At 40.5% G+C, this 27,760-nt stretch overlaps 1 protein-coding gene and 1 non-coding gene across 2 annotated transcripts in view; both read left to right on the top strand.

The window, feature by feature from the left end:
• The first annotated feature begins 3,868 nt into the window (after positions 1-3,868).
• EIF3A (eukaryotic translation initiation factor 3 subunit A) overlaps positions 3,869-27,760 on the top strand; it is a 37,141-nt gene continuing 13,249 nt past the window's right edge. Inside the window, exons 1-17 of the mRNA XM_045854112.1 lie at positions 3,869-4,067; positions 10,558-10,748; positions 11,606-11,742; positions 12,126-12,289; positions 14,118-14,317; positions 15,577-15,785; positions 17,438-17,609; positions 19,238-19,342; positions 19,965-20,063; positions 21,432-21,548; positions 21,798-21,983; positions 22,568-22,915; positions 23,531-23,635; positions 23,719-23,832; positions 25,612-25,734; positions 26,264-26,417; positions 27,562-27,746. Coding sequence (XP_045710068.1) covers positions 4,019-4,067; positions 10,558-10,748; positions 11,606-11,742; positions 12,126-12,289; positions 14,118-14,317; positions 15,577-15,785; positions 17,438-17,609; positions 19,238-19,342; positions 19,965-20,063; positions 21,432-21,548; positions 21,798-21,983; positions 22,568-22,915; positions 23,531-23,635; positions 23,719-23,832; positions 25,612-25,734; positions 26,264-26,417; positions 27,562-27,746 — 2,658 coding nt within the window. The 5' untranslated portion in view covers positions 3,869-4,018. The remainder of the gene's footprint in view (positions 4,068-10,557; positions 10,749-11,605; positions 11,743-12,125; positions 12,290-14,117; positions 14,318-15,576; positions 15,786-17,437; positions 17,610-19,237; positions 19,343-19,964; positions 20,064-21,431; positions 21,549-21,797; positions 21,984-22,567; positions 22,916-23,530; positions 23,636-23,718; positions 23,833-25,611; positions 25,735-26,263; positions 26,418-27,561; positions 27,747-27,760) is intronic.
• Positions 20,974-21,105, top strand: LOC123829186. Its single transcript, XR_006787572.1, has one exon. It is a non-coding gene; the product is annotated as a small nucleolar RNA SNORA19 (small nucleolar RNA).

Here is a 27,760-nt window from a genome sequence, read left to right as displayed (position 1 = left end):
TCGGATGTGGGGATGTGACAAAAAGAGTCAAGGATGTCTCCACTATTTCTGGCTGGAGCAACCGCAGGAACAAGGTTGCCATTACCTTACAGGGGGAAGATGACAGGAGGAGCAGGATGGATGCAGAAGGGGCCAGGAGTCTGGTTTGGGGCAGGTGGGGTTATGCTGTGTGTCAAACACTTAGTGGATGTGTCAGATAGGCATCTGGGTGTGAGGCTGGCTTTCAAGAAAGAGGCTAAGTGCTGGTGACACAGTTTTGCAACTTAAAAAGCATAGAGGTGGTATCTGAAGCCATGAGCCAGAACCAGGAGATGAATGTAGGTAGAGGGGGGAAGAGGTCCAGGGGCTGGGCCCTGGTACCTGTCATTCTTAGAGGTCAGGGTGATGAGGAGACATCAGCAAAGGAGGTCGGGGAGTAGCCAGAGAGCAGGGAAGAAAATCAGGAAAGAGTGATTCTGGAAGCCAAGGGATGAAAGTGCTTCAGGGAGGACAGCGTGATCAGCCCTGCGTGAGAGTGGCGATGGGTCTGATGTGCTAGTGTACAGGGGCTGGGGTTAGATCAGAGCCCCGACTGAAGAGTAACAGGAAGTAAGGCAGGTTGCATGAGCTCAGATGCAGGTGGGTGGGTAGGTGGTGGAGCACCAGAGTTCCCTTCCAATCGCTCCACTGTTGGCAGTCCTACAGAAAATGAGGCCATTGGCTGAGGGCAGAGGACTGGAGAGAGGAAAGAGTGTGATATCGTCATCTGGGAGAATGGAGACATAGCCTTGGGAACTGTAATAAGATGACCGAAGAGCAGCAGGGGGCTTGTTGAGGTTCCTGGCTGGAATGTGAAGTGGCACTCACTTGTCAACAGGGTTGTGAATTTCATCCCGCTCGTGTCAAGCTGCCGGCACGGAGTAGGTGGAGGGCTGGACTGCCCAGGGTTTAGGGAGAACAAAGGCAGAGCCAAGCAAGAAAAGAACTGTATGATGGAATCCAAGCTGGGTATGGAGGAAACAGAGCACACAGGGGTGGGGAGCAGTGAAAAGACAGCAGGATTGCTGGACGGATTGTGGGGCCCCATCAGGCGCAGGGCTGTTAGACTTGGAGGGCAACGGGGTTAACTTCAAGAGGTAGTAGCCGGAAAACGAGATACGTGGAATCAAGATATGGGAACTGAGATAGCTGGTGTGACTAGGTCTGCGGTGAGGGTCAGCAAACCATGACCTGCGGGCCACATTTGGCCTGCCACCTGTGTTTATGCAGCCTTGAGCTGAACCTCGGGTTGGGGGTGGGAGAGAAAGCTGTTTAGGGCACTGGAAGACATTGAGTGTGGTGAGAGGTGGGCTGGAGAGACACAGGGGGTCCAGGTGGGAGTGGTGTCTGTCTTCACGGAACTTCTGGAAAGTGTTTGAACTCTTTCTCTCTCTAGCAAGAGATCCACGCCTGTCCTGCCCACTGCTACGTGCCGACGGGTGCTTACTTCCCGTGTCTGACACACGGTATGCCCCTTGATACTGGCGTGTTGAATGCATCCGTGAACCTTAGTTTACCTCTCTGAAACGTACGTTCATCAGTGTGAATATCATCACGACAGCATTCTTGTAAACAAAACAATGAATGTGAAAGCATTTTGTGAACTGTAAAACATAGCACCTGTTTTAAAGCTATAAGATATCATGTTGCAAATATGTATAAGGTAATTTGTCTGTTGTGTCCTTATCGGTTTTTTTTCTTTGAGAATCTTATTTACTCCACTCAAGCCAGAAAAAAAACCTCAAAACATCGAGATAAAGAAATTATCCAGTCATATGTAGTACAAAAGTAGCTTCATTAGGAAAATCCTTCGTCAGCCTGATCACTTCCTTCTACCATTTCCTAAAGTGGCTTCTAACCTATTCAGGGTGCTTGTTTTCTACTAAGTGAGCACTAATTCACAGCAAGTAATTATGCTTTTCTCCTGGCCCAAAGTAGTCGATCCTATCTTGTCCCTGCTGCACCAGTGAACCATCAGGTCCTTGAAAGCAGGCATCTTGTATCGGTTTCCAGCATCTAACATTATGGCTCTCAGTTGGTACTGAATACCTGTTGCTTGGATTTAACAGGCAAATTTATCCTCGAAATTGACATTCTATCTTTACTTATTTACAAATACTGTACTAGGCTCTAGTTATTTTTGCTTAATGCACTTTAACAATCATTGGCTATTATATTACCAAATGCTTTATATACTTTAAATAGCTCAAAAGAGAGAAAAGAAAGCTATAGAGATACTGGATTTCATTTTACCTTCCAGTTTTCTAGTGTTTATCTTGTTTTAGGTCTACCAAATACTGAGTATTCATAAGGTAATTTTACCATTTTCACTCAGATATGATAATGGAAAGTTAAGAATGTTTGGAAAGTTTTTCTGCTATTTAGGACAAGTTTCCTTTTATTTTATTCTGTTACATCTCTATATGGCCTACTAGTTTTCTGTCCACAGCATTTAAAAGCTATAATTACTCTTAGGTGTAGCTCTTTAATTTTGAATTTATTATATACACAAACAAGTCTCTTGATCTTGCTCCATAAAACAGTTGCTACAGCTTCTTAGTATTTGTTGCTCAACCCTGTCTGGCTCTTAGTTTTTGGAGAGTAAGCTCAGACACTTAGTTTAAACATTTTGGAGGAGGAACTCTCTGAATTTTAATTTCAAAATAATCTTTTTTTTTAGAATTTGTGATTTTTTCTTTGTCTCATTTCCCAACTTTTCTTTACAGTGATACATTTACTTAAATAGAAAAAACCTCTTCGCTGAGCCAGAAAAAATGAGGGGGAATGCTTTTTATGTACTGTGGTTTCTTCGTTCATTAATGTAGTATCATCATTAATTCACATATACCCCTCATTATTGCAAAATATGTAATAAAGTTGCAACAGTGTATTCCACTGCTGCTTTCTGAATTCTGCTTCTGAACTCTTAAATTTCACACCAAGGGCTTGAGTAATTAGGCTTGGTTTAAAAGACCAAGTTGGTTCTGAATTCTAGGTATAAGTAGTTAATGTTTGGACATTAGGAGTATTGATCAATAATAAAGACTGCAGCAAAGGGTCTATTACAAATTGATGCTCTTTTCACTAACGCTCATGTTTCTTAGGTTTGTGCTGTGTGCTGAGTGTAAATGCGACAACACGCCATGTATTTTCAAACAGGCGGGCCCGTCCCGCTGCAGCGGGGCTTTTGCCTCCTGCCGGATCGCTCTGTCACTAGTCTGTCCCCATCTTCAAAGTCTCGCCTTGCCTGAGTGTTCCCAATTCCTCGGGCAACGTCTGCGCCATCAGCTTTTAAATGTTACCCGGATATGAAATAAGCTTGCTTTATTATAATAAACTTATTTGTCTGGTTATCTACTGCTTCCCTCCTCCCCACGCTAGTCCGTGGTGTGACAGGCCACCCCTTTTTCCAGTGGTGCGCAGCGCCGACCTCAAGATACCTGCCCCACGATTTCCGTTAAACGGATAAATTCCCCTTTCCACTCCAAGACGGGCCATTCCCTAGGAGGTTGGGACCTGATTGTAACTTCGCCTGACTCCGCACAAAGTAAAAATGAATCTGTGCAGACGCCTGTCTTCCGGCCAAACAGAAACTCTGTCCCAAATCTCACCTTTCCCACCCCGAGTCTCGCTCGAGGAGTGAGGGCCCTGAGAATCGCCTCCCTAACGTTTAACCTCGGGGTTCCAAGACGCCCCGAACGCAGCAGCGACGACGCCAGCCGCCGCCACGTCAGCCGACGCGCGTAAACCCCAGGGCGCCTGCGCGCGGAAGAAGGGCGGTGCGCAGGCGGAGGACCGCCCTATATCCGGGGCTTTGGCGGCGGCGGCGACGCCGCCGTGCGGGCGTCACGTGGCTCCCTCCTTTCCATCTCTGGCTAGCTGGGCGCGGGCCACTGCTAGCGAGGCGCGTGGAACCTCGCGCTGGTTCCCCTTCGTCTCCTCTCCCGCCCCGGGCCACTAAGAGTTCACTGACTCCGTGTGAGCCGACCCTGCCGCCAAAATGCCGGCCTATTTTCAGAGGCCGGAAAATGCCCTCAAACGCGCCAATGGTGAGTAGGAGCGCGGGGCGCACCGGGCTGGGGCGGCCGAGGCCTCAGAGGTCGAGGGTCCGGGGCCTGCTTCTCGGTGCTCCGCTGCCTGACTGCGGCGCGGCCGGAGAGGGGGTTGATGCGGCCTGCCCGCCGACGTCCCAGCCCGTGGTTGGGCATGGTTTCTCTAATCGCTCCAACCGACCGGGGACAGGAACCGTCGCCCTGGGGGCTCTGCCTTCCCCCCGCCGCTGTCTGCTGCGTCTTGGGGGCCGCGGCCCGGGAGACTGGGCTGCCCGGGCTGGTGCTTGCCCACCCTGTCTTCCTCCGCCTGGCTCTTCTGGCCATGGGTCTTCCGTCTGCTTAGGCCCCGCGCCCCGGGCCGCCATCTGGGAGTGCCGGGGAGGAAGAACATGGCTCCCTCCCGGGGACAATGCACGCGAGAACCTCGACTCCACCTCCCGCCGGGGCCGGGAGCCGGGCAGTCCCACCTCCGGCCCTCCCACGGTCCCCTCCGCCCCTTAAATCTAGCGCGGTTCTTTGCTGGGTCAGGGTCCACTTACCCTTCCTCTAGCCACTGTATCTCTGCTTCGGGGACTCTGACCCATTTAACCCGTTTTCAGTTTTTTTCTGGCATTGATTATTGGCAGCCGAAAAGCGTATTCGAAATCACAGGAAGTTGGAACAGAGTTAACACTGTAGGAGGGAGGCTTAAAAGTTTTCTTTTAAAGATAACGAAACTGAGGCCTAGGGAGAGAGCATGGTTTGCCCAAGGTCACTTGGGGAGCTAGTAGTTGATCCAGGGAATAAAACTGTGAGGTCTCCTGACTTCCAGATGAGTCCACAGCGTTACTGCCTGCCATTTCTATTTCCACATGTGCACTTAAGCCGCGGGCCCTCTCGGGAAAACTTGTGCCTGTGTTCAGTAGGCATTTATTACGTTGACATTAAGGGGGTGCAAATGTATTAGGCATATCTCCGGTCTTTAAGAACTTTCTTGTTTAGGGTCCCCGCATCCCCAGACTAACTGTGTTACGGCGTCCAAAGCCCTTATTTACAGCCTCCTCCCAGACATGTTTTGGGTCTGCTCCATGTTGTAGATGGATATACCGTGTGTGTTACAGTATCGTATTTGTAAGCTGGTTTGAAAATTCCTCTAGTGAAAAGTCAGTGTCAGTCATGACAAAATTGATACTACTGATAATGTGTCAGGGCCCGAGATCTGTTTGTCACATGCTTATTATATTAACTAAAAGTAGCAATTTTGGGGGAGGGTTAACAGTCTGGAATAAGGTAATTCTACATTCTATGGAATACAGTAATTGTTTTAAAAAACAGTTAAAACTACAATTTAAGGTCTGATCACTACTCGTTCTAACCAGCCATCTAATGGTTAGAACGGGAGAAGTTTAAGTTTCTAGGAAAGACAACAGATGGAAATTTATCACTACCAAATAAAAAATAACTGTAGCAAACTTAAAGTTTAGAAATTTAGGATTATGTTAAATAACTTGGGTTTACTATTGGATTTGCTATTGTGCATCTGTTTTAAAGTCATTTGGATGCTTTTACCACCCCCCATTCTGATAGGCTGAAGCACTGTAATCTCCATGGCCTAAATACTACACATTTGATGTGTTCAGGCCTTGTTTCCTTTTTCACTCCTCCCTTCTGAATCTTCACGTGAACTTAATATTTTAGTAACTTTTGAAATTTAGTAGGGATACATGATGTGTAACAAATCTTAACCCCCACCCCCACCCCCCACGTTTCCGAAGTTGGAATTGATTTGATTCATAAAGGGGAAGGTGGGGAAAGCATCTTAAAGTAGGCAAGATGAAAAGGGGATACTGCTTGGGCGGGCAGAGTGTATTTTTTTCTGCCGTTTTCAAAAAAGGCTGTGTTGACTCTTTGCAGCCTTTTTAAGGTGCAGGACAGGTGTTTCTTGTGGAGATGATGCCTTACCACTCAGGTAGTCATTTCTGTGCCTTTGATCTTTTGAATAAGAGGTCTCTTCACACCAAGTATCAGGGTGAGCAGAATGTGGACGTCATATGGCGCTCATTACAAAACTAAATAGGGTAATAAAAGCACATTTCAATCAGAGGAAATAATCTCATTTTATCTGAATAAATGTTTTATCTGTGACATTTGTAACCTCAAACACATTTAGACCTAAACCATTGCATTGTCTCAGTAAAATGTGAATACATTTAAGTAGAATAGTCCTTTAGGTCACCCTGAGTCTGTATATCAGGGCAGTTGTTTTTGGAAACAATTGCAGTACTCTGGAAGATGAGAGCTTGGCTCAGCAGTTAGAGGCAAAAAATTCGTACCCAGGCATCACTTGGGAAGAGCCCTTTTCCCAGATTATGTTGTTAGTAGTGCCAAGTTAGCTACTCCTAACCCTATAATAGCTTTTTAATTGAACTATACCCAGGATTTAAAAATAAAGTTGTTACTAAGCCCACAAAATTGTGTTAACATTATAGTCTATCTACTTGGTCTGTTGCATAAATAAACCAGTAAAATTGAAGGGTTCACCTAAACTTTTCCTTTATAGACAGATACGTAGTTTCAGTCATTGTGTCTAAAAGGTAAACTCAGAATGTTCACCCTCCTGCTAATACAGTTTACAATTTCAGATTTTTATTTTTGTTTCACGAATATCAATCTGGAAAGGAGCATTCTTTAAACATTACAGTAGAGCTTTTAGTGTGTGACAGTTCCTTCCAGCCTCAGTCGTCTGTCCCCCCGCCCCTGCCAATTAGATCATTCAGAGGAACTAAATCCTGCTTGTCTGTGTCAGGGTAAAGGCAACGTGTGGTTCATCACGAGAAATCTGTTCCCATCCTGGTTTTTCTCTGAAAGCACCCTTTGCCGGTATCCATGTTGTGTGTGCGTGCACCTGTGTGTGCGATAGTGGAGGGGTTGGTTCTGTAAGAAATTATTTTTTAATGCATGTTCTTTGGCTTTTTTGAACCTGTTTCAGAGTTGGTAGTATGGAATGAGATTTGGAATCATAAATTTTGATTGGCTGTTTAGGTAGTGAGAGATACTTGTAGTTCTATTGCTAAACAAGACATTTTATTTTTTAGAATGACATAAACCATACTTTCTCATTTAAAAATCAGGAATTGGGAAAGTGAATTATTTTTAGACAGTTTAGTATTTTGTCATGCTGGGGCCAGCTCTCAACTTTTACCTCTGTTTGTGCCTATTTTATGTTATAAAATATCGACAGTACTTATATTTACTAGTATAAGATTTAAACCTTCGATATAAGATTGGGAATTGGATAAAATAGGTTATTGGTGCTGATATTGTGATTTTTTTAAAAAGATTTTATTTTTAGAGAAAGGGGAAGGGGGGGGGAGAAACATGGATGCGAGAGAGAAACATGATTTCTCTCTCATGCGCGCCCCAACTGGGTCCAGCCTGCAACCCAGGCATGTACCCTGACCCAGGCGCCAGGCATGTGCCCTGAATGGGAATTGGACTAGTGACCTTTTGCTTTGCTGAAGGATGCCCAGTCAACTAAACTACACCAGTCAGGGCAGTTCTGGTATTCACTTTTTAAAAAAAGATTTTACTTATTTTTAGAGGAGGGGGGAGAAACATCAATGTGTAGGAGATAAAGATACATTGATCAGTGTCCTCTCGCACACCCCCAACTGGGGACCTGGTCTGCAACCCAGGCATGTGCCCTGACTGGGAATTGAACCAGCAACTTTAGGTTTGCAGGCTGGTGCACAACCCACTGAGCCACACCAGCCAGAGCTGTTCTGGTATTCCTAATGTAAAAGATAAAATTTAACTAAAAACATTTGCTCTTCAATTTTTGGTTAATAGATACTGTTTTCTTGTTAAATAATTGTGAAAAATGCCTCAAGTTCTGTTGGATTTTAGGAAATAACCTTATATGCATACTCTAGTAATAGCTAAGTAGGTCCACCCCTTAAAACTGGAAAGATTTATTATTCCAACAAGGTATCTGGTTGTTTTACATCTTCATTTCATTTTGTAGGATTTGGGAGAGGGGTAGTAAAATTGACAACTGAAAATGGACTTTCTCTCTCTCACAATGGCAAGATAAATATTGAGTTTATTAACTTAAGTATTGAAGAGAGGTTTGCATTCATTTACATGTGAGGACTATGATTTGATATAGTATGGGGTAAAGTAGGATATTATGTAAAGATACTTGTTTCAGTATGTTGTGTTGTGATTTGTCCTGTTGCAAGCTTTTTAACATACTAGAGACTTAGAATATTGTTTGTAGCTTTTCTGTGGGGAGGAATGTTCACAATCAACATTCCTGAAAGGTGCAAGAAGAAATAATAGAGAATTAGTAAATCTGTAGATCTAGTGAAACTCTCAAATAAGGGCTCTTTGTGCCTATTCTTTGCCTAACATAGAGTTGCATGGTAGGTAATGCTATATACATCGTTAGTTTAACTCTTAAAGAATTCTTTGTCAAAAACTTTTTTAAAAGATTTTATTTGTTTTTAGAGAGAGAGGGAAGGAGGGAGGGAGGGAAATACTGATGTGAGAGAAAGATTGATTAGTTGGCTTTCATACGTGCCCAGGCTGGGGACCAAACCTGCCAGCCAGGCATGTTCCCTGCCTGACCAGGAATCGAACCTTCCACTTTTCACTTTGCAGGGCAGTGCCCAACCAACTGAGCGACATTGGTCAGGGCACAAAGTTTTTTTTTTTTTTTAAGGAGAAAGATAAACGATTTAAAAAGAATGGAGATGTTGTGGTTTCAGACATTTTTTTAGTAGTGTAAACTAGTGTTTTAGTTTCATTTTTCAAGTGTTCAGTGAAAAGTTATTTTTCAAGTGTTCAGTGAAAAGTTTCTGTCTGAAATGTGGCAGTTTTTCTTTTAAGATTTCATTTATTTATTTTTTAGAAAAGGGAAGGGAGAGAGAAAGAGAGGGAGAGAAATATCAGTGCGTGGTTCCCTTTTGTGTGCTCCCCACTGAGGACCTGACCTGCAATCCAGGCATGTGCTCTGCCTGGGAATCGAACCAGCACCCCTTGGTTCTCAGGCCAGCACTCAATCCACTGAGCCACACCAGCCAGGGCAAAATCTGGCAATTACTGAATTTTAAGTTGAACATAACCAGATGACTTACGTTAAATAACCTTTCCCTCTAGTTTATTGAGGGTTTGTGCAAAGGAAAGCCAAAATTGAGAAAAAATAAGATAAATTTAAACTTTAGTGAGCAATAATGTGATAGAGGAGCCTTTGCTTTTGACCAAATTTCAAAATGAGCAATATATATAAAACATGACATTAGAACTGGATTTTGAAATATTGCCACATACAGAATCCCTTCAGGTTTAAGTGGTGGTAAATTCAAGAATGTAAGTTTCTTTGCTCTATATTCTAAAATGTTTTTCCCAGTTTTTAATTTTGAGATTTATAGAATTATTACAAAGATAGTATAGCATTCCCATATACACCACACATGTTTTCCCCTATTAATATCTTTTATCAGAATGATGGTACATTTGTCACTACTAATGAATAAATACTGGTACATTATTATTAACCAAAGGCCATATTTCATTCATATTTCCTTAGCTTTCCCTAATGTCCTTCTTGTATTTCAGGATCTCATTCAGGATGCATCACACTAAGTTGTCCTGTGTGTTTAGGCTACTTACTGGTTCTTATAGTTGTTTAGACTTTCCTTTGAGGGAATTTTATTTTTTTATAGAATGTCCCTTAGTTGGGATTTGTCTTAATAATTTCTCATGTTTAGACTGGGATAAGTAAAGAGATACTCTGTGCTCATGTGCTGGAAGACTAAATTTTGTTAAGTTGTTGGTTCTTCCCAACTTAAAGTGCAGAATATCACAATTGAAAATCCCAGTGAGCTATCTTGCAGGTATTTAGAAACTAATTCTAAAGTTTATATGGAAAGGCAAAAGACCTGTAGCCAACACGATGTCGAAGAACAATGTTAAGAACACTCACACCAAGTGGCTTCAAGAGTTTACCATGTGTTCTTTTATAGAAATCAAGACTGAAATATTAGCAAAAGACTAGACACATAGATCAATGTAGAACAGTCAGAATGGAGAGCCCAGAATTAGACTGACAAAAATAGTCAGTGGGTCTTAAAGGAACGTCATTCTAATATATTTTTCTGCAAGTCTTAGTATGAACTAGAAAAAAATTACATCAGCCAGAGCACTGGTGACTAAAGTCATACTTCATTTGTGGGGAATATTTTTTCCCCTCATGACCTTACCTTCTGGAATTTTAAAATCACTTGGAATTGAATGAATCTAGCTTTACCTGTAGACCCGATCTTGAGACAATGCCAGGTTTTCAGTTTTACCTTGGATAATTTTGGCATCGCTTTAGAAGTCAAAAATAAACATGACCTAAAAAGAGATGGTAATGAGTTCAGAAATTAAAATAGACTATTTAAAAAGCAAGATTGAGACTTTGTATGGTATATATCACTGATTTTAATTCTCCTGACTTTTCCAGAATTTCTTGAGGTTGGCAAAAAGCAGCCTGCTTTGGACGTTCTTTATGATGTTATGAAAAGTAAGAAACATAGAACATGGCAAAAAATACACGAGCCAATCATGTTGAAATACTTGGAACTTTGTGTCGATCTTCGCAAGAGCCATTTGGCTAAAGAAGGATTATACCAGTATAAGAACATATGTCAACAGGTATGAACAGAGCTGGGTTTAATGTCTGATAAGTGCTTGTTAGTAATTTTGAGTGTACTTCTTAAAGAAAAATTTATTTATTTATTTTTAGAGAGTGAGGAAGGAAGGGAGAAAGAGGGAGAGATATCAATGTGTGGTGCCTCTTGCACGCCCTCTACTGGGGATCTGGACTGCCACCCAGGCATGTGCCCTGACTTGGAATCAAACTGGCGACCCTTTGGTTCACAGGCCATCACTCAGTCTACTGAGCCACACCAGCCAGGGCTCTGCTTCAATTTAAATAATATATTGGAGAATTAACTGCTTTGACTGAAAAGCAGTTTGCTCTAACTTTTAACCTTAACTGAAGGAGATCATACTGTATCTCCTTTGGGTCAACCACTAAAGATGCCCAGAGAAAGAGATTATAATTACTTTTAATCATACTGGTTTTGCTGTTTTAATTTTTGTTAGTCCACAGACATATCTGAAAGTCATAACTACATAGATATATTTTCAATTTTTTCTCTTTATCAGTTAGATTGTAAAGTGAGCAAGCATAAATGGTTTTTTTAAAAAAGATTTTATTCATTTTTAGACAGGGGGAAGGGAGGGAGAAAGAAAGGGAGAGAAACATCGATTGGTTGCCTCTTACACACCCCCAAATTGGGGAACTGGCCTGCAACCCAGGCATATGCCCTGACTGGGAATTGAACCAGTGACCCTTTGGTTTGCAGGCTGGCACTCAATCCACTGAGCAGCACAGCCAGGGCTAGTTTACCTTTCAAAGTTAATGTATGTTGTATCATAAAATTTGCTTTTAAAATATTTTATGGTTTGTTGGGACATGTTTTAAGTTCCTTTTTTGGGGGGGTTAGGTGAACATCAAATCTCTAGAAGATGTGGTCAGGGCATATTTGAAATTGGCAGAGGAAAAAACTGAAGCTGCTAAAGAAGAATCCCAGCAGATGGTCTTAGACATAGAGGATCTGGATAATATTCAAACTCCTGAGAGGTATGTGGGTTAAACTGCTAATAATCTTTTCTCAGTGGTTTTCTTTACATGTGTCTCCCATTCTTATTTGAAGTAGATGTTTATTAGAAGTACTGCTTACCTTTGAAATTTTAAATGTATAATAACCAAAAAGTCATGTTATTCAAAATTCATACAAGTGGAAAATGACAACCTGCAGATAGGTGGGTGTACACTAATCTCAGTGGTTGTACTGTAGATTGGGAACTCAAGTACTTGGACACGAAGAGTGACGGCTTTACATGTGTCTGAAGTTGTAGGAAGAATTTACACTATTTTATAATCATCTGGTTTTGGTGTCTTAGCCATGTGGCAAAGTAGGAAACGATGTCTAAAAGTGTTTTCGACATTTTTTGTTTTTGCAGTGTCCTCCTAAGCGCTGTAAGTGGTGAAGACACTCAGGATCGTACCGACAGGTTACTTTTAACTCCATGGGTCAAGTTCCTGTGGGAGTCGTACAGACAGTGTTTGGACCTTCTTCGGAACAATTCTAGAGTAGAGCGTCTCTACCATGATATTGCCCAACAAGGTAAAACGGGAACTGATTTGAAAAGTTGACTTAAAAATAGGTTTTGCAAAAGATTAGCTGTTAATGTTGACCTCCTTTTCTCCATAGTACTTATTTTACATAGCTTTTATTATTGAAAGATTGCCATTCATTTGAATATTAAATAAGTGAGTATAAGAAATTTGTTTTACTGTTTAAGGTAATTGTAGATGAAATTACTCCATTAATGGCTGAAAGACCTTTTAAAGTAATTTTGGAATTTTTAACTTTTTGATTGCTTTCTGATAAATGAGTTCTACTTTGTCTCCACTGGTGCATATTCTTGGGAAAGCTACTTAACTATGCTCTGGATTTGTAAGGTCTTTTAAAGCCCAGGACTTAAGATTCCATGAAATGTACATGTTTTTCTTAAACAGCATTATTAAACATAGAACAAGCCTTTCTGATGACTCTGGATCATCATGAAAAGTATTCCGTTGTTGGCTGCTCTGTCTGTGGCGGAGTCCATTCTCTCTCTCCAATAAATTCACTCTCCTTTTAAACTGTAAAAAAAACAAAAACAAAAGCATCCAGTTGTTACACTGCCTATACTTCTAATCTGAAGAAAGTATTTGTTCCCCTAATCGTGTCTCTTACCCTTACTGTCATTTGTCTTGCTGCTAGTGCAGCCTTTTACCTACCGTATGTGGGACTTGAGAGTGGTTCTTGGCTTTTTTCTCCTCTGGCCTTAGCATGAGCTTGGGCTGCCATTCCTTTTACCATGGGAATGGTTGGCATTTGTTGGTTCAGGTTTTAAGGGACTTTGTGATTATGGATGTTTTACTAGTAGTATTAGAACCATATTCTGTTTTTGCTTATGGCTAGCATATTTGAATTTTTATTTAAAACAAGTAAACTTGGGCTTTTTGATAACTATTGGTATAAATAATTAAGGTTAAATTGCATCTCTTTGTTTGAGGCCTATTGAAATAGGAATACTGTTTTTTTAGAGAAGGGCAGAGTTCCCCCAAATTATTCTACTATTGCATATATGACAGAAAAAATTACTACTTAAAATTATTAATAAGTGAATGTCCATTTATTAATAAGTAAATGATTAAAATAATTGATACTTTAATGACAGCAAGTAGTGCATGTGCATGTCCATGTACAGAGTTGAAATTAGGTCACCATAAGCCCCCATTTGTGCATTTTTATTAGTGCAAAAGCTTGCTATCTTTGTAAGTTAGATAAAAAAGTTGATTGCACATTTGACCCTTGAACAACACAGGGGTTAGGGACACCAGGCCCCCCATGCAGCTGAAAATCGGGACAGAACTTTGGACTCTCAAAAACCTAACTTCAACAGCCTACTTGGACTAGAAATCTTACCAGTAACATGCAGTGAACACATTTTGTATGTAGTAAGTATGTACTCTATTGTTAAGCTAAAGTAAGCCAGAGAAGAGAAAATATTAAGAAAATTATAAGGAAGAGAAAATAAATTTGCAGTACTTACTGAAAAAATCTATCTGCATATAGGTGAACCTGCACAGTTCAAACCTTGTTTAAGGGTCATCTGTATGTCAGGCTAGAATTTTTTTTTTTGGGGGGGGGGGATTTGAAATGGTGTTACAAAGGTGAGTCCCTGCTAGACCTAAATTTGAATAATTTCCCATTCGCAAACTCAGAACCATATTTTAGTCCTAGGACAGGACTGATGACTGTCTCAAAGGGGGTCAGGGCATACGACGTGAGTTTTTGGTAAGTCTTATTAAAATAACTGACCTTAATACACGAAATAAAACCTCTTCCAGTACTTAAGTTGATGATGGAAAGTACCTAACATGTCTTACATTTATGTTTATAGCTTTCAAATTCTGCCTCCAATATACCCGTAAGGCCGAATTCCGTAAGCTGTGCGACAATTTGAGAATGCACTTGTCTCAGATTCAGCGCCACCACAACCAAAGTACAGCAATCAATCTTAATAACCCAGAGAGCCAGTCAATGCACTTGGAAACCAGGCTCGTTCAGTTGGATAGTGCTATCAGCATGGAATTGTGGCAGGTACGGTGTGAAACACTAGCTTTTCTTCAAGTAGTAATAGCCCATGTTACTTTTATTCCCTTCCTGAATATTTTTATCTTGATATCTATTAGTTACTTTCAGTAGATGGGTCAGGAATTTAAGATTATCTAATGGAGTAGGGGGAGCTCTGGCCCGGGACACTCAGAATATTTTGGTTCTAGTTTCTAATTCAAGTCTGGGCCAAATCGTGTCATCTCTGTTGGACCCAGTTTCTTTCCGTGTAAAGCAGCTCATTCTCAGTGTGGCTCAACGTGTAGTTCAATGCCTGTGCCAGTCGGAACGTTTTACTGGTTTGTGATGAAATAAGTCTAGAGAAGACACATTTACAAAGGTTTTTTTTTTTTAGCAGTAATTTCATATCTGTTTACTTTGATTAAAAAAAAACAGCTTGTCTTTGCACTTTATTTTTGTAGTAATTGTATTGCACAAGAGTATTGGTGGTGACAGGCTGGAAATTAAAAACAAACTCGTCGCTCACTGCAAATAGAGATGTGCTGCACCAGGTTGTCTCCTCCATGTCTTAGCGTTGCTTCGGCTTAGCTGGAATTCACAGTGGGGAACCCTACATTGGAGGTCTCACCGGTGTTGGGAATAGTCCCCTGTTTGGCCTTCCTAATCTTAAGAGTTCCACAAAGACATTTTCACATGATTTTGTAGTCATAAGGTGAACCTTTTATATATTTGATCCCCCCAAATCTAATTGAAATCATAGAGGAAGAAACTAAAAATCTTATCAAAAGTTTTTCAGCCAAGTGAAAATGTGATTTGATTTCCCACTCTCTGCTTATGAATCCTTCCTTTTCTATAGGGGTACCCTTAAAACACCTGCCTGAAATAAAAGTAAGCATGTTCATTATAGAAAATATGGATGAGTAAAAAGAGGACAATATTCATTCATGATCTTAAAACTTGAAAATAACCTCTATATTGTGTTTGTGTTCTTCCAGATTTTTTTTATGTATTCGCCCAAGTGGTATGCGATTATACACAGTTTTCTTAAAAAGTCTGCTGTCAACTTTAAGAGGTTTAAGGATTTAGTATTTTTGCAATAATGACAGTTTTCAGAAATATATCAGATATTAAATTATAGGTGAATAAAAAGAACCACACTTGAAAGCATTTTATTTGCCACTTTTATTAAGTGTTTTGTGCTTTAGGTTTTATAAAGAGGTTTGAATTAGATGGGTTTTTTTGTGCGTGTTTAGAATGCAACGAGTAATTTATACTACTAATTTTAGGAAGCATTCAAAGCTGTGGAAGACATTCACGGACTATTCTCCTTATCCAAAAAGCCGCCTAAACCTCAGTTGATGGCAAATTACTATAATAAAGTCTCAACTGTGTTCTGGAAGTCTGGAAATGCTCTGTTTCATGCATCTACACTCCATCGCCTTTACCATCTGTCTAGAGAGATGAGAAAGAATCTTACCCAAGATGAGATGCAGAGGTAAGAATGTTACAGAATTGAGATTATGAAGCAGCTGTCTACTGCTGAATGCCATGGTAGTATGTTGTGGATGGGGCTTCTCAGCCTCTGCACTGTTGACATTTGAATCTGGATAATTCTTTGTGGTGAGGGACTGTACATTTAGGAAGCAGCATCCCTCATTTCTACCCACTGGATTCCTTAGCAGTCCTTCCAGTTTGTGATGACCAAAAAGGCCTCCAGACATGCTTCTTGGACTGTATTCTTGGTCTTCAGTAGCTGTCTTGTCCAATAACCAACTCTACCAAAGGCACAGTTGAGAAAGTTTGATTAGGAATATTGAATATAAAAGATAGTGTTAAGGTATAAGCTTTCTATCCCCATATAGGTATTTAAAATCTATTCTTAGAACAAATTAGACACTTAAAAATAAATACTTTCCATAAAGTCACTTTTTGTCCCGATTATAAAAAATATTAACTATCGGCCCTGGCTGGCATAGCTTCGTGGATTGAGCGCGAGCTGTGAACCAGTGTCGCAGGTTCGATTCCCAGTCAGGGCACATGCCTGGGTTGCAGGCCAGGGCCCCCAGCAACCGCACACTGATGTTTCTCTCTCTTTCTCCCTTCCTACCCTTTCTATAAATAAATAAATAAATAAATAAAAAATAAAATCTTTAAAAAATATTAACTATGTAAAATATTTAGGGTACATATAAAAATGACTATTTAAAAGGGTCTATAAGCTAGCATTTTAAAGACCAATTTATTTTTAATATGGTATGTAGTTTTCTTGCAGTCATTTTCCTCTTTTAAAAAATAGTTTTCAATTGGACTTAGGTGATTCACATACCATTCTTTCTCTCTTACTGGTAGCCTATGATATTTTGGCCTCTAGTAGAATTGTGTTTTTCTTTAGCTTTACAGCAGTAATAGAACCAACTTAAATGAATTTTTCTAGTGTATTTTTGAAACTCTTGAGGACAGTGTTCACTGTGTAATTTGCTGCCCCTTATGTGATCTAGGTCTGTTTGAGGTAAGAAAAACTTGGTTTCCTTTAAGGTGCTCCTGTAACCTCTCTTTAGAGAGTACTGTAATGAAAAGCACTGGGTTATTTAGCTTTCTGTTGTATCATTGCTGAATCGGGCAGGTTGCCTGAGACCCAGTCGTGAAGGTGGGAAAGCTGGGATGCCAGCCCGTGGCCCTTCGTGTCCAGCAGAGTTCACCTTTCCTTTCCCCTTGTGTTTTTAAGGGAGCTAAAATGTAGCTTTTGTTTCCCCCTCTTAATTGTGTTCACTTATGGTCCTTTTATGTGTTTTTCCCCTTTCCTACTGTCATTTTTTCCCTTAAAGTTTAAAGCTGCCTTCTTTTTGTAAGTAACTGTGAGGTGTGCAAATGTGTTTCTATTGCTTTTTAACCTAGTTTTTTCTGTAGCTAGAGACCATTGACAGTAGTAAGTGTCTGGCTGAAGTTCTGATTCTCCAGGTACTCATTTTAGCATGGTCCATTTCTTAATTAGCTGTATGCTTTGATGAATAACATTTATAAATACAGTTCACATGATGGTATACATATTCCGTTACTGGCGCATTGTACCAGATGATCAAAGAGTAATCTCTTTCTGCCTTTTAAGTAACATTTACAGGTTTAATAAGTTTGTAATTTTGTTCTCAGAATGTCCACGAGAGTGCTTTTGGCCACTCTTTCCATCCCTATTACCCCCGAACGTACTGACATCGCCCGGCTTCTGGACATGGACGGCATCATAGTTGAGAAACAACGGCGCCTCGCAACACTGCTGGGTCTTCAAGCGCCACCCACGAGAATCGGCCTTATTAACGACATGGTTGGTACATGTGTGACAGTCTTAGAGCTTCGAACAAAACTTGGGCCAGGTTTTATGGTTCCTGATGAGATACTGGGGGTTCTGATGCATGGGCGGATTTTAAGAACTGGTGTTGTAGGTCAGCACTGTGTTCATTTGAGGTGATTTGTCTCCAGTGGCTGAGCTGGATTTAAACCTGATGTAGGAGATGAAACATGGGCTAGCTCTGAGGACTAGTATGGACCGTGCCACTCGGTAAGAGAAGAATGATGGGTAGGAAGGTTCATGGCTCTTTCCGGGGGGCTACAGGAAAACTAATCAGATGTACAGAATTGGGAACTAGGATGAGGCTAAAATGCAGATTTCTAGGTTTTACCTAGAAAATTGAGAACAATTTCAGAACATGGAGCCTATACTTTGTATGTTTACAGTGTTTTACACTGATGGAATCTTTTCGTTCAGCAAAACTTTGTCATGTGAATGTCTGTTATATGCCAGGCTAGTGATATGTAAATGGAATTTGTATCCTGGGGAGTTTAGATTTTAGGGATTCTGATTTACCATAGTGTGACTTAGTAGTGATTGTGGTATACCTCCAGCAAGTTACTTCACATGAAAAAACAGGGACAGGTGCTTCAGGAAAGGCCTGCCTTTCTTGGCAGAATTGATCATTTTAGGTAAGAACTGCAATAAATTCCCCCATGTCCATGGGGTATACATTCCAAGACCCCTAATGCATGCCTGAAACTATGCAAAGTACTGAACCCTATATGTACTATGTTTTTTCCTATAGGTATATACTTAAGATAGAGTTTAATTTATAAATTAGCCATAGTAAGAGATTAACAACAGTAACTGATAATAGAAAAGAACCATTATGTCCTATTATATGAATGTGATCTCAAAATATTTTAATGTACTTAACTTTTCACTTAAAGGAAAGCAGTTTACAGCTTTGGCATCTCCAAATTGCTAGTATTGCTAGTCTCACTCTGAGCGTTAAGTAAAATAAGGGTGACTGGAACACAAGCACTGGGACACAGCCGATCAGACCACCTGTGCGGCCATGCAGCATAGATACGCGGGACAAGGGGTGATGAGGGGTAGAGCGGGACAGCGTGAGATGTCATTGCGTTACTCAGGATGGCACACAGTTGAAAACTTGCAGTTTGTTTGTTTCTGGTAACTGTAATACTATAAACAGTGGTGCTGTGATAATTTTTGTGAGGTTTAGTTATTCATAAACTCTGGTATTTTACTTGTTATTGATAACAAGTTAGATTATTTTGGCCACATGAGTTATATTTGTAAATATCTTATTGGTAGTGTTTAGAGTTTTTATTTCTTTTTTAAATTCTTGTGGGGCTTTTCACTGTAGATAGTTACATAATTTGGGGCAAGAGACTCAGCAGTTGTCCTGGATTTCTCGTTAGTAAATGTAAAGATTGAGGCTAGATAATCTTTCATTTTTCAGATTTCCAGTTCGGTTTTCTTCAATTTATCATCTGTTCAGAATCTCAGTTTGAAAATTTCCTTTAGCAGTTCAACCTGTTTTTTAATTTAATCTTTATTGTATTTTTTTCTATTACATTTAATCCCCTTAAACCTGCCTCCCCCAGCAGTTAAACCTTTTGTGTTGTTTAATGTAGGTCAGATTCAATGTGTTACAATATGTTGTCCCAGAAGTGAAAGACCTTTACAATTGGCTGGAAGTAGAATTTAACCCACTAAAACTGTGTGAGAGAGTCACAAAGGTAAGCCTTCGTATTCAGTTTTGTGTTAGGTCACTGTGTAGCCTGCCCTCTTGCTGTTTTAGTTTGTATTTATATTATTAAGGGTGAAGTATTAATTGTCCTGTGTGATTGAATTCAGCGCACATTTCTGTCTTGGTTTCTTTATTTCTTTCCCTCCCTCCCTTTCTTGTTCTCCTTCTCTCTCTTTCTTCACCTGAGGGCATGCTTATTGGTTTTTTAGAGAGGGAGGGAGGGAGGGAGGGAAACATTGGTCAGTAGCCTCTTGAATGCGCCTGGAGGACCGAACCCCTTGCGGGACAACACCCCAGCCAACTGAGCCACACTGGCCAGGGCTTCAGTGCACATGTCATTGTCCGTTTTCTTTGTGACAAGAGAAACGGTGTTTCTGACGTGTGAAACGAGCCTTCCTGGCTGAGTGAGCTGCATGACTTAGCTTAGCTGTTGCTGCCAGTCACCTTCAGACGAGACCCGCAAGTTTCATAATACGTTCTGCATTTCTTTGTGTTGTGTGATGTTTGTGTATGTTGAGAAAATTGGGGGAAAACTGAAAGAGTTTTGTGGATGTTTTAGTGTCTGTCACATAATAAGTATAAGTCTCCCTCAATTTAATGTGTCTTTATAGGTTCTAAATTGGGTTAAGGACCAACCTGAAAAGGAACCGGAACTGCAACAGTATGTCCCACAGCTGCAGAACAACACCATACTCCGTCTTCTGCAGCAGGTAACAATGAGAAATGGGTGTTTTATGTAAGGACTGGGATTTCTTCCGTGATTGTTTTGATTGTGAAACTGAAAAATTTAGGAATGGCCGAGGAAGTGAAAGGCTCCCCACATTCTGCTCCCTGTCCAAAATTAGTCTTAATTTATATTTGATTTGGGGGAAAAAAAGACTTTTGTATAATTTATAACTTTTTCTTTTTTCTTTTCTTTTTTTAATCTTTCTTTTTTTTAATACTTTTTTTTATTTATTCACTTTTAGAGAGGGAAGGGATGGGGGGAGAGAGAGAGAGAGAGAGAGAGCATGCGTGAGAGCGCTCGAGAGAGAAACATCAATGTGTGGTTGCTGGGGGTCATGGCCTGCAACCCAGGCATGTGCCCTGGCTGGGAATCGAACCTGCGACACTTTGGTTCGCAGCCTGCGCTCAATCCACTGAGCTACGCCAGCCAGGGCAACTTTTATTTTTCTTTTGTTGAACACTCTGCACATTTTTTCCTTTTTGGTAATGGCTTTTCATCGCCTGAACGCACCATAACTTATTTATTCAGACTGTTGATGCAAATCTGTATTTCTGGGCTTCTTGCTGTTAAAAAATGTCGCAGTGAGCATATTTCTTATTTCTGTGACTTTTTGTAGCATATGTAGTAGAATCAGTCATAGAGTTTTTGTGTGTTTGAAGCTTTAATAGCTCCTGAAAAGATTCTGTTAAGGGACCCTCCCACCAGTTGCAAACTCAAGCCTTTTCTCTGGCAAATAGTAGGTATTATTAGTCTTTTAATATATTTTAGTCTAACTTATTACTTAAGTTTGACTGTTTTGATCTGTAATATGGTTTAAAGTTCCTGTTTTCCATTTTGTTTCCATTTGTTTCATTTGGGGGAAGGGCTTTTATTATATGTTCTCTTCAGTATTTGTGCACATTTCATTGGCCTGCTCTCTTGTATGTGTGAGCAGTGTTATTTCTTATGTGCTATACAAGTAGTTGAAGGTTAATTAGCAGTATGACTAACTATGTAGTAATGCTGCCAGTCTCCTTCAGACAAATAGTTCTAGAAAATTGTTCAGATGAATCAGGTAGCAGGTCTTTATCTGCAAACATGTAATCAGGGGTTTTTTGTTTTGCTTAATGAAATTATAAAATGGTGCTTTTCAAAAATAGTATAATATGATGGCTTGAAGCGTAGGATTAGATGTGGAGAGCCTTGCTTTGGAATGCCACTTCCAACAGTGTACTGTTAAGTAGATACTCCGAACCTCAGCTCTGTTCTCTGAATAATGGGCATAGTTTCTGCTTCCCATGTATGAGACCGCACGTAAAAAAATGCTGAATAAATGATAGCTATTATTGGTAACCTTGTGTTTTTTATGCAGGTGGCACAAATTTATCAGAGCATTGAGTTTTCTCGTTTGACTTCTCTGGTTCCTTTTGTTGATGCTTTCCAACTGGAACGGGCCATAGTAGATGCAGCCAGGCACTGCGACCTGCAGGTACGTGTTGTGAGGGGGCCTGAGCGGGAGGCTGGGCCTTGAGGGCTGAAAACACATCTTTTGTGTCTCAGCTTTTGGTACTTCGGCACTGTTGTAAAGCTTGACTGAGTAAATCTCCAGGTTTTTTATTCAGCATCCTTTTGTTAATTTGTTTCTCATTCAGTTGAAATTTTTAATCAAAAGTCATTCATTCGAAGAATGACTTTATGTGTGTATGGATTTAACTACTGATAATATTAATTTTCAAAGGTTCGTATTGACCACACTTCTCGGACCCTCAGTTTTGGATCTGATTTGAATTACGCTACTCGAGAAGACGCTCCACTTGGTCCTTACTTGCAAAGCATGCCTTCGGAGCAAATAAGAAACCAGCTGACGGCCATGTCCTCAGTACTTGCAAAAGCACTGGAAGTCATTAAGCCAGCTCATATACTGGTACGCATCTTGGGGAGAAAAGAACTACAGAAATTTTGAGGGGCCCTTGTGCTACATCTCTCACGAAAAGGTTTGAGATGGTGTCTGAGAGAAGGGACTTACATTACCTATTCATTTGTATTTGGTAGTTTCCATATTTTTATCACATTTCTTTATCAGATACACATGTCAGTGAGCTGTCTTCTGTGGGTAAAATAATACAGTCCACACAATAATGAGTGTTGGAATAGGCCACATAGGGATGGTCCCCCAGTAGGGAGTACTGTCTGTCCTTGGGCTTCTCCTTCATGCCCGAGCTGTTCTTTCCTTGTTTGTGCATTCTTTTAATGTTCCTTCTTGGCTAGAGCATTTCAAAGTAGATTGGGTGCAGTGAAAAGTTGACTTTGTAGTGAACAGAGGTGTTTCAGCTGTGTTAACTGCTGTGGGAGGGGTGTTGTGGCCTTTGAGACTGAGAGCTAGCGGCTCGAATAATCACCTTGTTAAATGCGGATGCATAAGGATAACGCATTGGGTTATTTAGTAAATTTTGATGCCTAATACCACGGTGGCTGACTTAATCTTTTTAATAACGTTTGTTTCTGAAGCAAGAGAAAGAAGAGCAGCATCAGCTGGCTGTTACAGCATACCTTAAAAACTCACGAAAAGAGCATCAGCGTATCCTGGCTCGCCGTCAGACAATTGAGGAAAGGAAAGAGCGGCTTGAGAGTCTGAATATTCAGCGCGAGAAAGAAGAACTGGAGCAGAGGGAAGCTGAGCTGCAGAAAGTACGGAAGGCCGAGGAGGAGCGGCTGCGGCAGGAGGCAAAGGAGAGAGAGAAGGAGCGTATTTTACAGGAACACGAGCAGATCAAGAAGAAAACTGTTCGTGAGCGGCTGGAGCAGATCAAGAAAACAGAACTGGGTGCCAAAGCATTCAAAGATATCGATATTGAAGTACGTAGTACGCCACTCATTAAACTCAGTTTTATTCAGCTCTCTTAGAAGCACGGCCCATTACCATTTGTTGGTATATTTTGAGTTATTTGGTTGTTTCACTCATTTTGGGACATAAGATTTATTAACTACTATTGGTGAAGTAAGCCTTGGTTTTTAATGGTTCTGCAATTTTTCAGCATATTGGAAGAGTGAGAAATAGATGTTATTTTTTCCTTATAATAAAGTGGAAATAAGGTATTGCAAAACATTTTTATGTTGCCCAGATTTACCCCTTGCAAACATTTATTCATTATATAAAAAGTAATCTAGGATTTGATTCTAGAAGCAGTGCTCCATTGCATTTCTTTTTTATTCTTATTTATTTAAAGATTTTATTTATTTATCTTTAGAGGGAAAGGGAAGGAGAGAGGGAGAGAAACATCAATGTGTGAGAGAGAAATGGTTGCCTCTCGCATGCCCCCAGCTGGGGACCTGGCCCACAACCCGGGCATGTGCCCTGACTGGGAATGAAACCAGCGGCCTTTCGATTTGCAGGCCAGTGCTCCGGCTGCTGAGCCACACATTCCAGGGCTATATTCTTATTAATGGTCGTGCATTTGTATTACTTTTCAGGACCTTGAAGAGTTAGATCCAGACTTCATCATGGCTAAACAGGTTGAACAACTGGAGAAAGAAAAGAAAGAACTTCAGGAACGCCTGAAAAACCAAGAAAAAAAGGTAAATGAAAAGACTGGTAAACTTTTAACATGTCAAATTAAGAGATTTTTTTTAAAAACTCCATCTTTTTTCACGTTATTCAGATTGACTATTTTGAAAGAGCTAAACGTTTGGAAGAAATCCCTTTAATTAAAAGTGCTTATGAAGAACAGAGAATTAAAGACATGGATCTGTGGGAACAACAAGAAGAAGAAAGAGTAAGATTTCAATTTAATTGAAATAGTTTTAGACTGTAAGCTATAATGAAATCCTTTGCCAGCAATGGGACCATTGATTTATTTTGTATTCTTTGCCAGATATGGTGCTTTAATGATTGCATACGAACAGATTGGTGGGCAGAAATTTTTACAGTGAGATTAAAAAATGAAACTTCTAAAATAACAAAGGACAGCTGGAAAGTGTAGTGTTTAAAACAGCTTTATGGGGATATACTGTACTTTTGCCATGTATAACACACATATTTTTGCCCCAATTTTTGAGGGGAAAATAAGGATGTGCACTAGACATGGGTAGTGCTTAGTCCATGTCTGTAAATATTTTAATTCTTTTGTGTATGCTTATGTGCTAAAAGTGTAACTCTAGAGAACAATAACGGTATCTGTGTTCAAAAATAAATGCTGAAATTTCTTCACAATACAAAAAACAATTATCAAATAAATATAAATTAGTAATTGAATTAAAAAATTAAAATGAAGGATTTTTTTCCTGAAAGTTTGGACCAAACACGTGGGTGCACATTGTACACGGCAACATACGGTAACTCACGTGTCTTGTCACTCACCTATCGAAAGTACGCAGTTGACGGTTTTTAGTGTTTCCAGGACTGCGCAGCCGTCTCATTTCGGCACGGCTCAGAAGTAGCTTGGTACGCATCATCAGTTATCCTCATGTCGTTTCCGGCACCTGGCTGTAGGCAGCCTCTTTTTTGCCTTCAGATTTGCCTATTTTGGGCATTTATGTAAGGGAATCATACAATATATGACTAGACCGCTCCATCTTTACCTTTGTTAATCTCTGTTTACCTAATGATGCAAAAATAAGGTTTGAAAATGCTTGTAGTGGCCGAAGTGGTAGTACAAAGACGTGACCTCGTGCTGGTTGAGAAGAGTGAGGTGACCACAGGCAGGAGACGGTGCACGTTTGTGGGGGCTGCGGTGCGGAGAAGGCAGCCCTCCTTTGGTTCCACCGGCTTGTCATTTTGGGCCTAGTGTTGCCAGTTCTTGCTTCCTTTTTTTTAAGAAGTTGGAATTTTAGTGATAATTCTCTTTAAAATTAGGAAAAATGCTGCAGACCAAATAAAATATTCAAGATGATTTGTTGCAATCTCTACCCTGAAGCCTTACCTTTTTTCACTTGGGGCACAAATAGAAAAGCCTGAACTTCCAATTTTATTTCTTTTTTGTGTGGGTTGGTTATTCATTCATTTATTTATTTATACAGAGGGGAAGGAAGAGAGGAAAATATCAGTGTGTGGTTGCCTCTCGCTTGCCCCCTACTGGGGATCTGGCCCACAACCCAGGCATGTGCCCTGACTGAGAATCAAACTGGTGATCCTTTGGTTTACAGGCTGGCGCTCAACCCACTGAACACACCAGCCAGGGCTACAGTTGTTTTTAAGGAAGAAATACCTTTAATAATTAAACCATAGTGCTTATTACCATTTTTTGGTATTTATTATTTGTATTTACTGTTTGTCTTAACATGTATATTATAGTTTTTCCTTTATAAAAATTTGTGGTACTGTGGGCCTAAAATAAAAACTGATTTACAGATGCCCTGGAACTCCTTACCCATCTCCTTGATCGCATTCCTGGGGGCCTCTTGGCGCAAGGAATAGCCACCCTTCCATTTTTTTGGCAGTGTGGACGGGGCACAAGAGCTGCTTGTACTCGGCAAGGATATGTCAGAATGTGGGGTGAATCAGTACTCAGGTCCTAAAAGCTTTGGGAATTTAACTTTGTATTGTGTATTTGCAGATTACAACTATGCAGCTAGAACGAGAAAAGGCTCTGGAACATAAGAATCGATTGTCACGAATGCTTGAGGACAGAGACTCGTTTGTGACGCGACTCAAGGCAGCACGGCAGTCTGTTTATGAGGTGTGCTTGGGGCACAGGGCAGTGCTCGCGCAGGAGCTTTCATTTCGCCTTAAGGGTTCTTTTTTTAAACACAGTGGCACATTCTGTATTGATCTAACAAATACAGTGTTATCATTCAAATAATGTTTTAATAGAAAATTTCTTAAATATTTTCCAGGCTAAGCAGTCACCCGTTACTATTTTTCTGAAGGTGAAGGGTGGACTGCATGAAATTGGTTGTCGATACAAGCTTTTGTGTACTGTTTAATTCAGAAAGAAACTAAGCGTTCCACTCTTAATGTTCTAATTTAATCATTCAATTTAGTTTGTACGGTTGACAAACTCAATATTGTCAACAATTTAAATTTTTGGAAATCTTACAGTTGAGACAAACTTCAGTCATTTGGAAATTCTGGTTTTTATACTTGAAGGTTGCTTTTTATGGTTCCAAGAAATCTGCAATGCTTTTGTAAAGTTTAAACTTAATTGTTATTTCTAGCTTTTCAAAAAAATGTGATATTTAAAAAAATTTTTGGGTAACCAATTACAGGAAAAACTTAAGCAGTTTGAAGAACGACTAGCAGAAGAAAGGCACAATCGCTTGGAAGAACGGAAGAGGCAGCGTAAGGAGGAACGCAGAATAACCTACTACAGAGAGAAGGAGGAGGAGGAGCAGCGGAGGGCCGAAGAGCAGATGCGCAAAGGTAACCGTGCACCAGTGTTGGAGGTGTACACAAGGTTGGCGTGAGGTCAGACTATAGCAGTTGGATGTAGAAAATGAAGGAATTGAGGAGTCAGGATCATTGGCTTGCTAACTATACCTAACTAGTTCTCAGGTTCTGAGATCTTAACTTAGTTGTCTCTAATTTGTTGCGTTTAAAGATATTAGGTCTTAACCTACTAGCTGAATTTCACGTTTTTGCTGTTCCTTTAAAAATTATTGTTTTTAAAATTTGTGTCATTGTATCTTTAAGGGAAAACCCCAAAAAACCTCGGAATTACCTTCTGGAGGGCGGGCTCCTTGTGGGACAGGCTTCCCCCATGAGATGGGTTCTAGGAACCTGCCTGTATCAGTGTACCAGCTCGCGTTGTGAGAGGCTGTATTTGGTTTCAGTGATTTTTTTTTTTTTGGTTTTTTGAAGACTGAACCATTTGCCCATTTCATGATGGGTGACTTACATGTGCACCCGCCCACACTGTTCTGAGTCTTCAGCAGTATTTGACCAAAAATGGCATGACCCCTGTGCCCTGCCCTCCCTATTCACCTGATCTCACCCTGATTTCCCTGGATGAAAAAGTCCTCAATAGGACATGTTTTGCCGATGTGGAACAGGTGAAACAAAAAATGACAGAAGCACTAAAAAGCGTCAAAATTGATGAGGTCAACAACTGATTTGAGCAGTGCAGAAAAGTCTCGATAGGTGTACTGCATCACATGCAGAGTACTTGGGAGGTGGCTGAAGTTTAAACATGTGAGAGTACACAATTTCTTACAAATAAATTTCGAGTTTTGGGGGTCCCCTCTTGTAAGTAGTATTAACATTTATTTAGGATTACTTGCCAGACAAAGTCTGACAAATAATCCTTTTTCCGGTATTGCGTGTGCTTAGGAGTTGGAGGGGATTCCTAGTATTTTCTTAAGTCATTATAAAACTTAATGATGAGTGGCATAAACATCTCAAGATCTTTCTCAAACATCTTTCCTTTAGCTGATTGTAAGTATTTTTATATTATTGAAAAGCATTTATTCCTGTGTTATGCTGCATGTTCAATACCAGAAGAGTAGACCCAGCACTAAGGGCAAGGTGCGGGTAGGAGGCACACTTTCTAACCTAGTCCCTCATACAGAGCGGGAAGAGAGAGAACGTGCCGAACGGGCAAAGCGTGAGGAAGAGCTTCGAGAATATCAGGAGCGGGTCAAGAAGTTAGAAGAAGTAGAAAGGAAAAAACGCCAAAGGGAGTTGGAAATTGAAGAAAGGGAGCGCCGCAGAGAGGAAGAGAGAAGACTTGGTGATGACCCCCTTTCCAGGAAGGTGAGTGTGTAGAC

Source organism: Phyllostomus hastatus, unplaced genomic scaffold (genome assembly GCF_019186645.2).
Source record: "Phyllostomus hastatus isolate PE091 unplaced genomic scaffold, TTU_PhHast_1.1 phas_scaffold_1066, whole genome shotgun sequence".
In the NCBI taxonomy this organism is placed as follows: Eukaryota; Metazoa; Chordata; class Mammalia; order Chiroptera; family Phyllostomidae; genus Phyllostomus; species Phyllostomus hastatus.
This window is presented reverse-complemented; position numbering and strand designations above follow the sequence as displayed.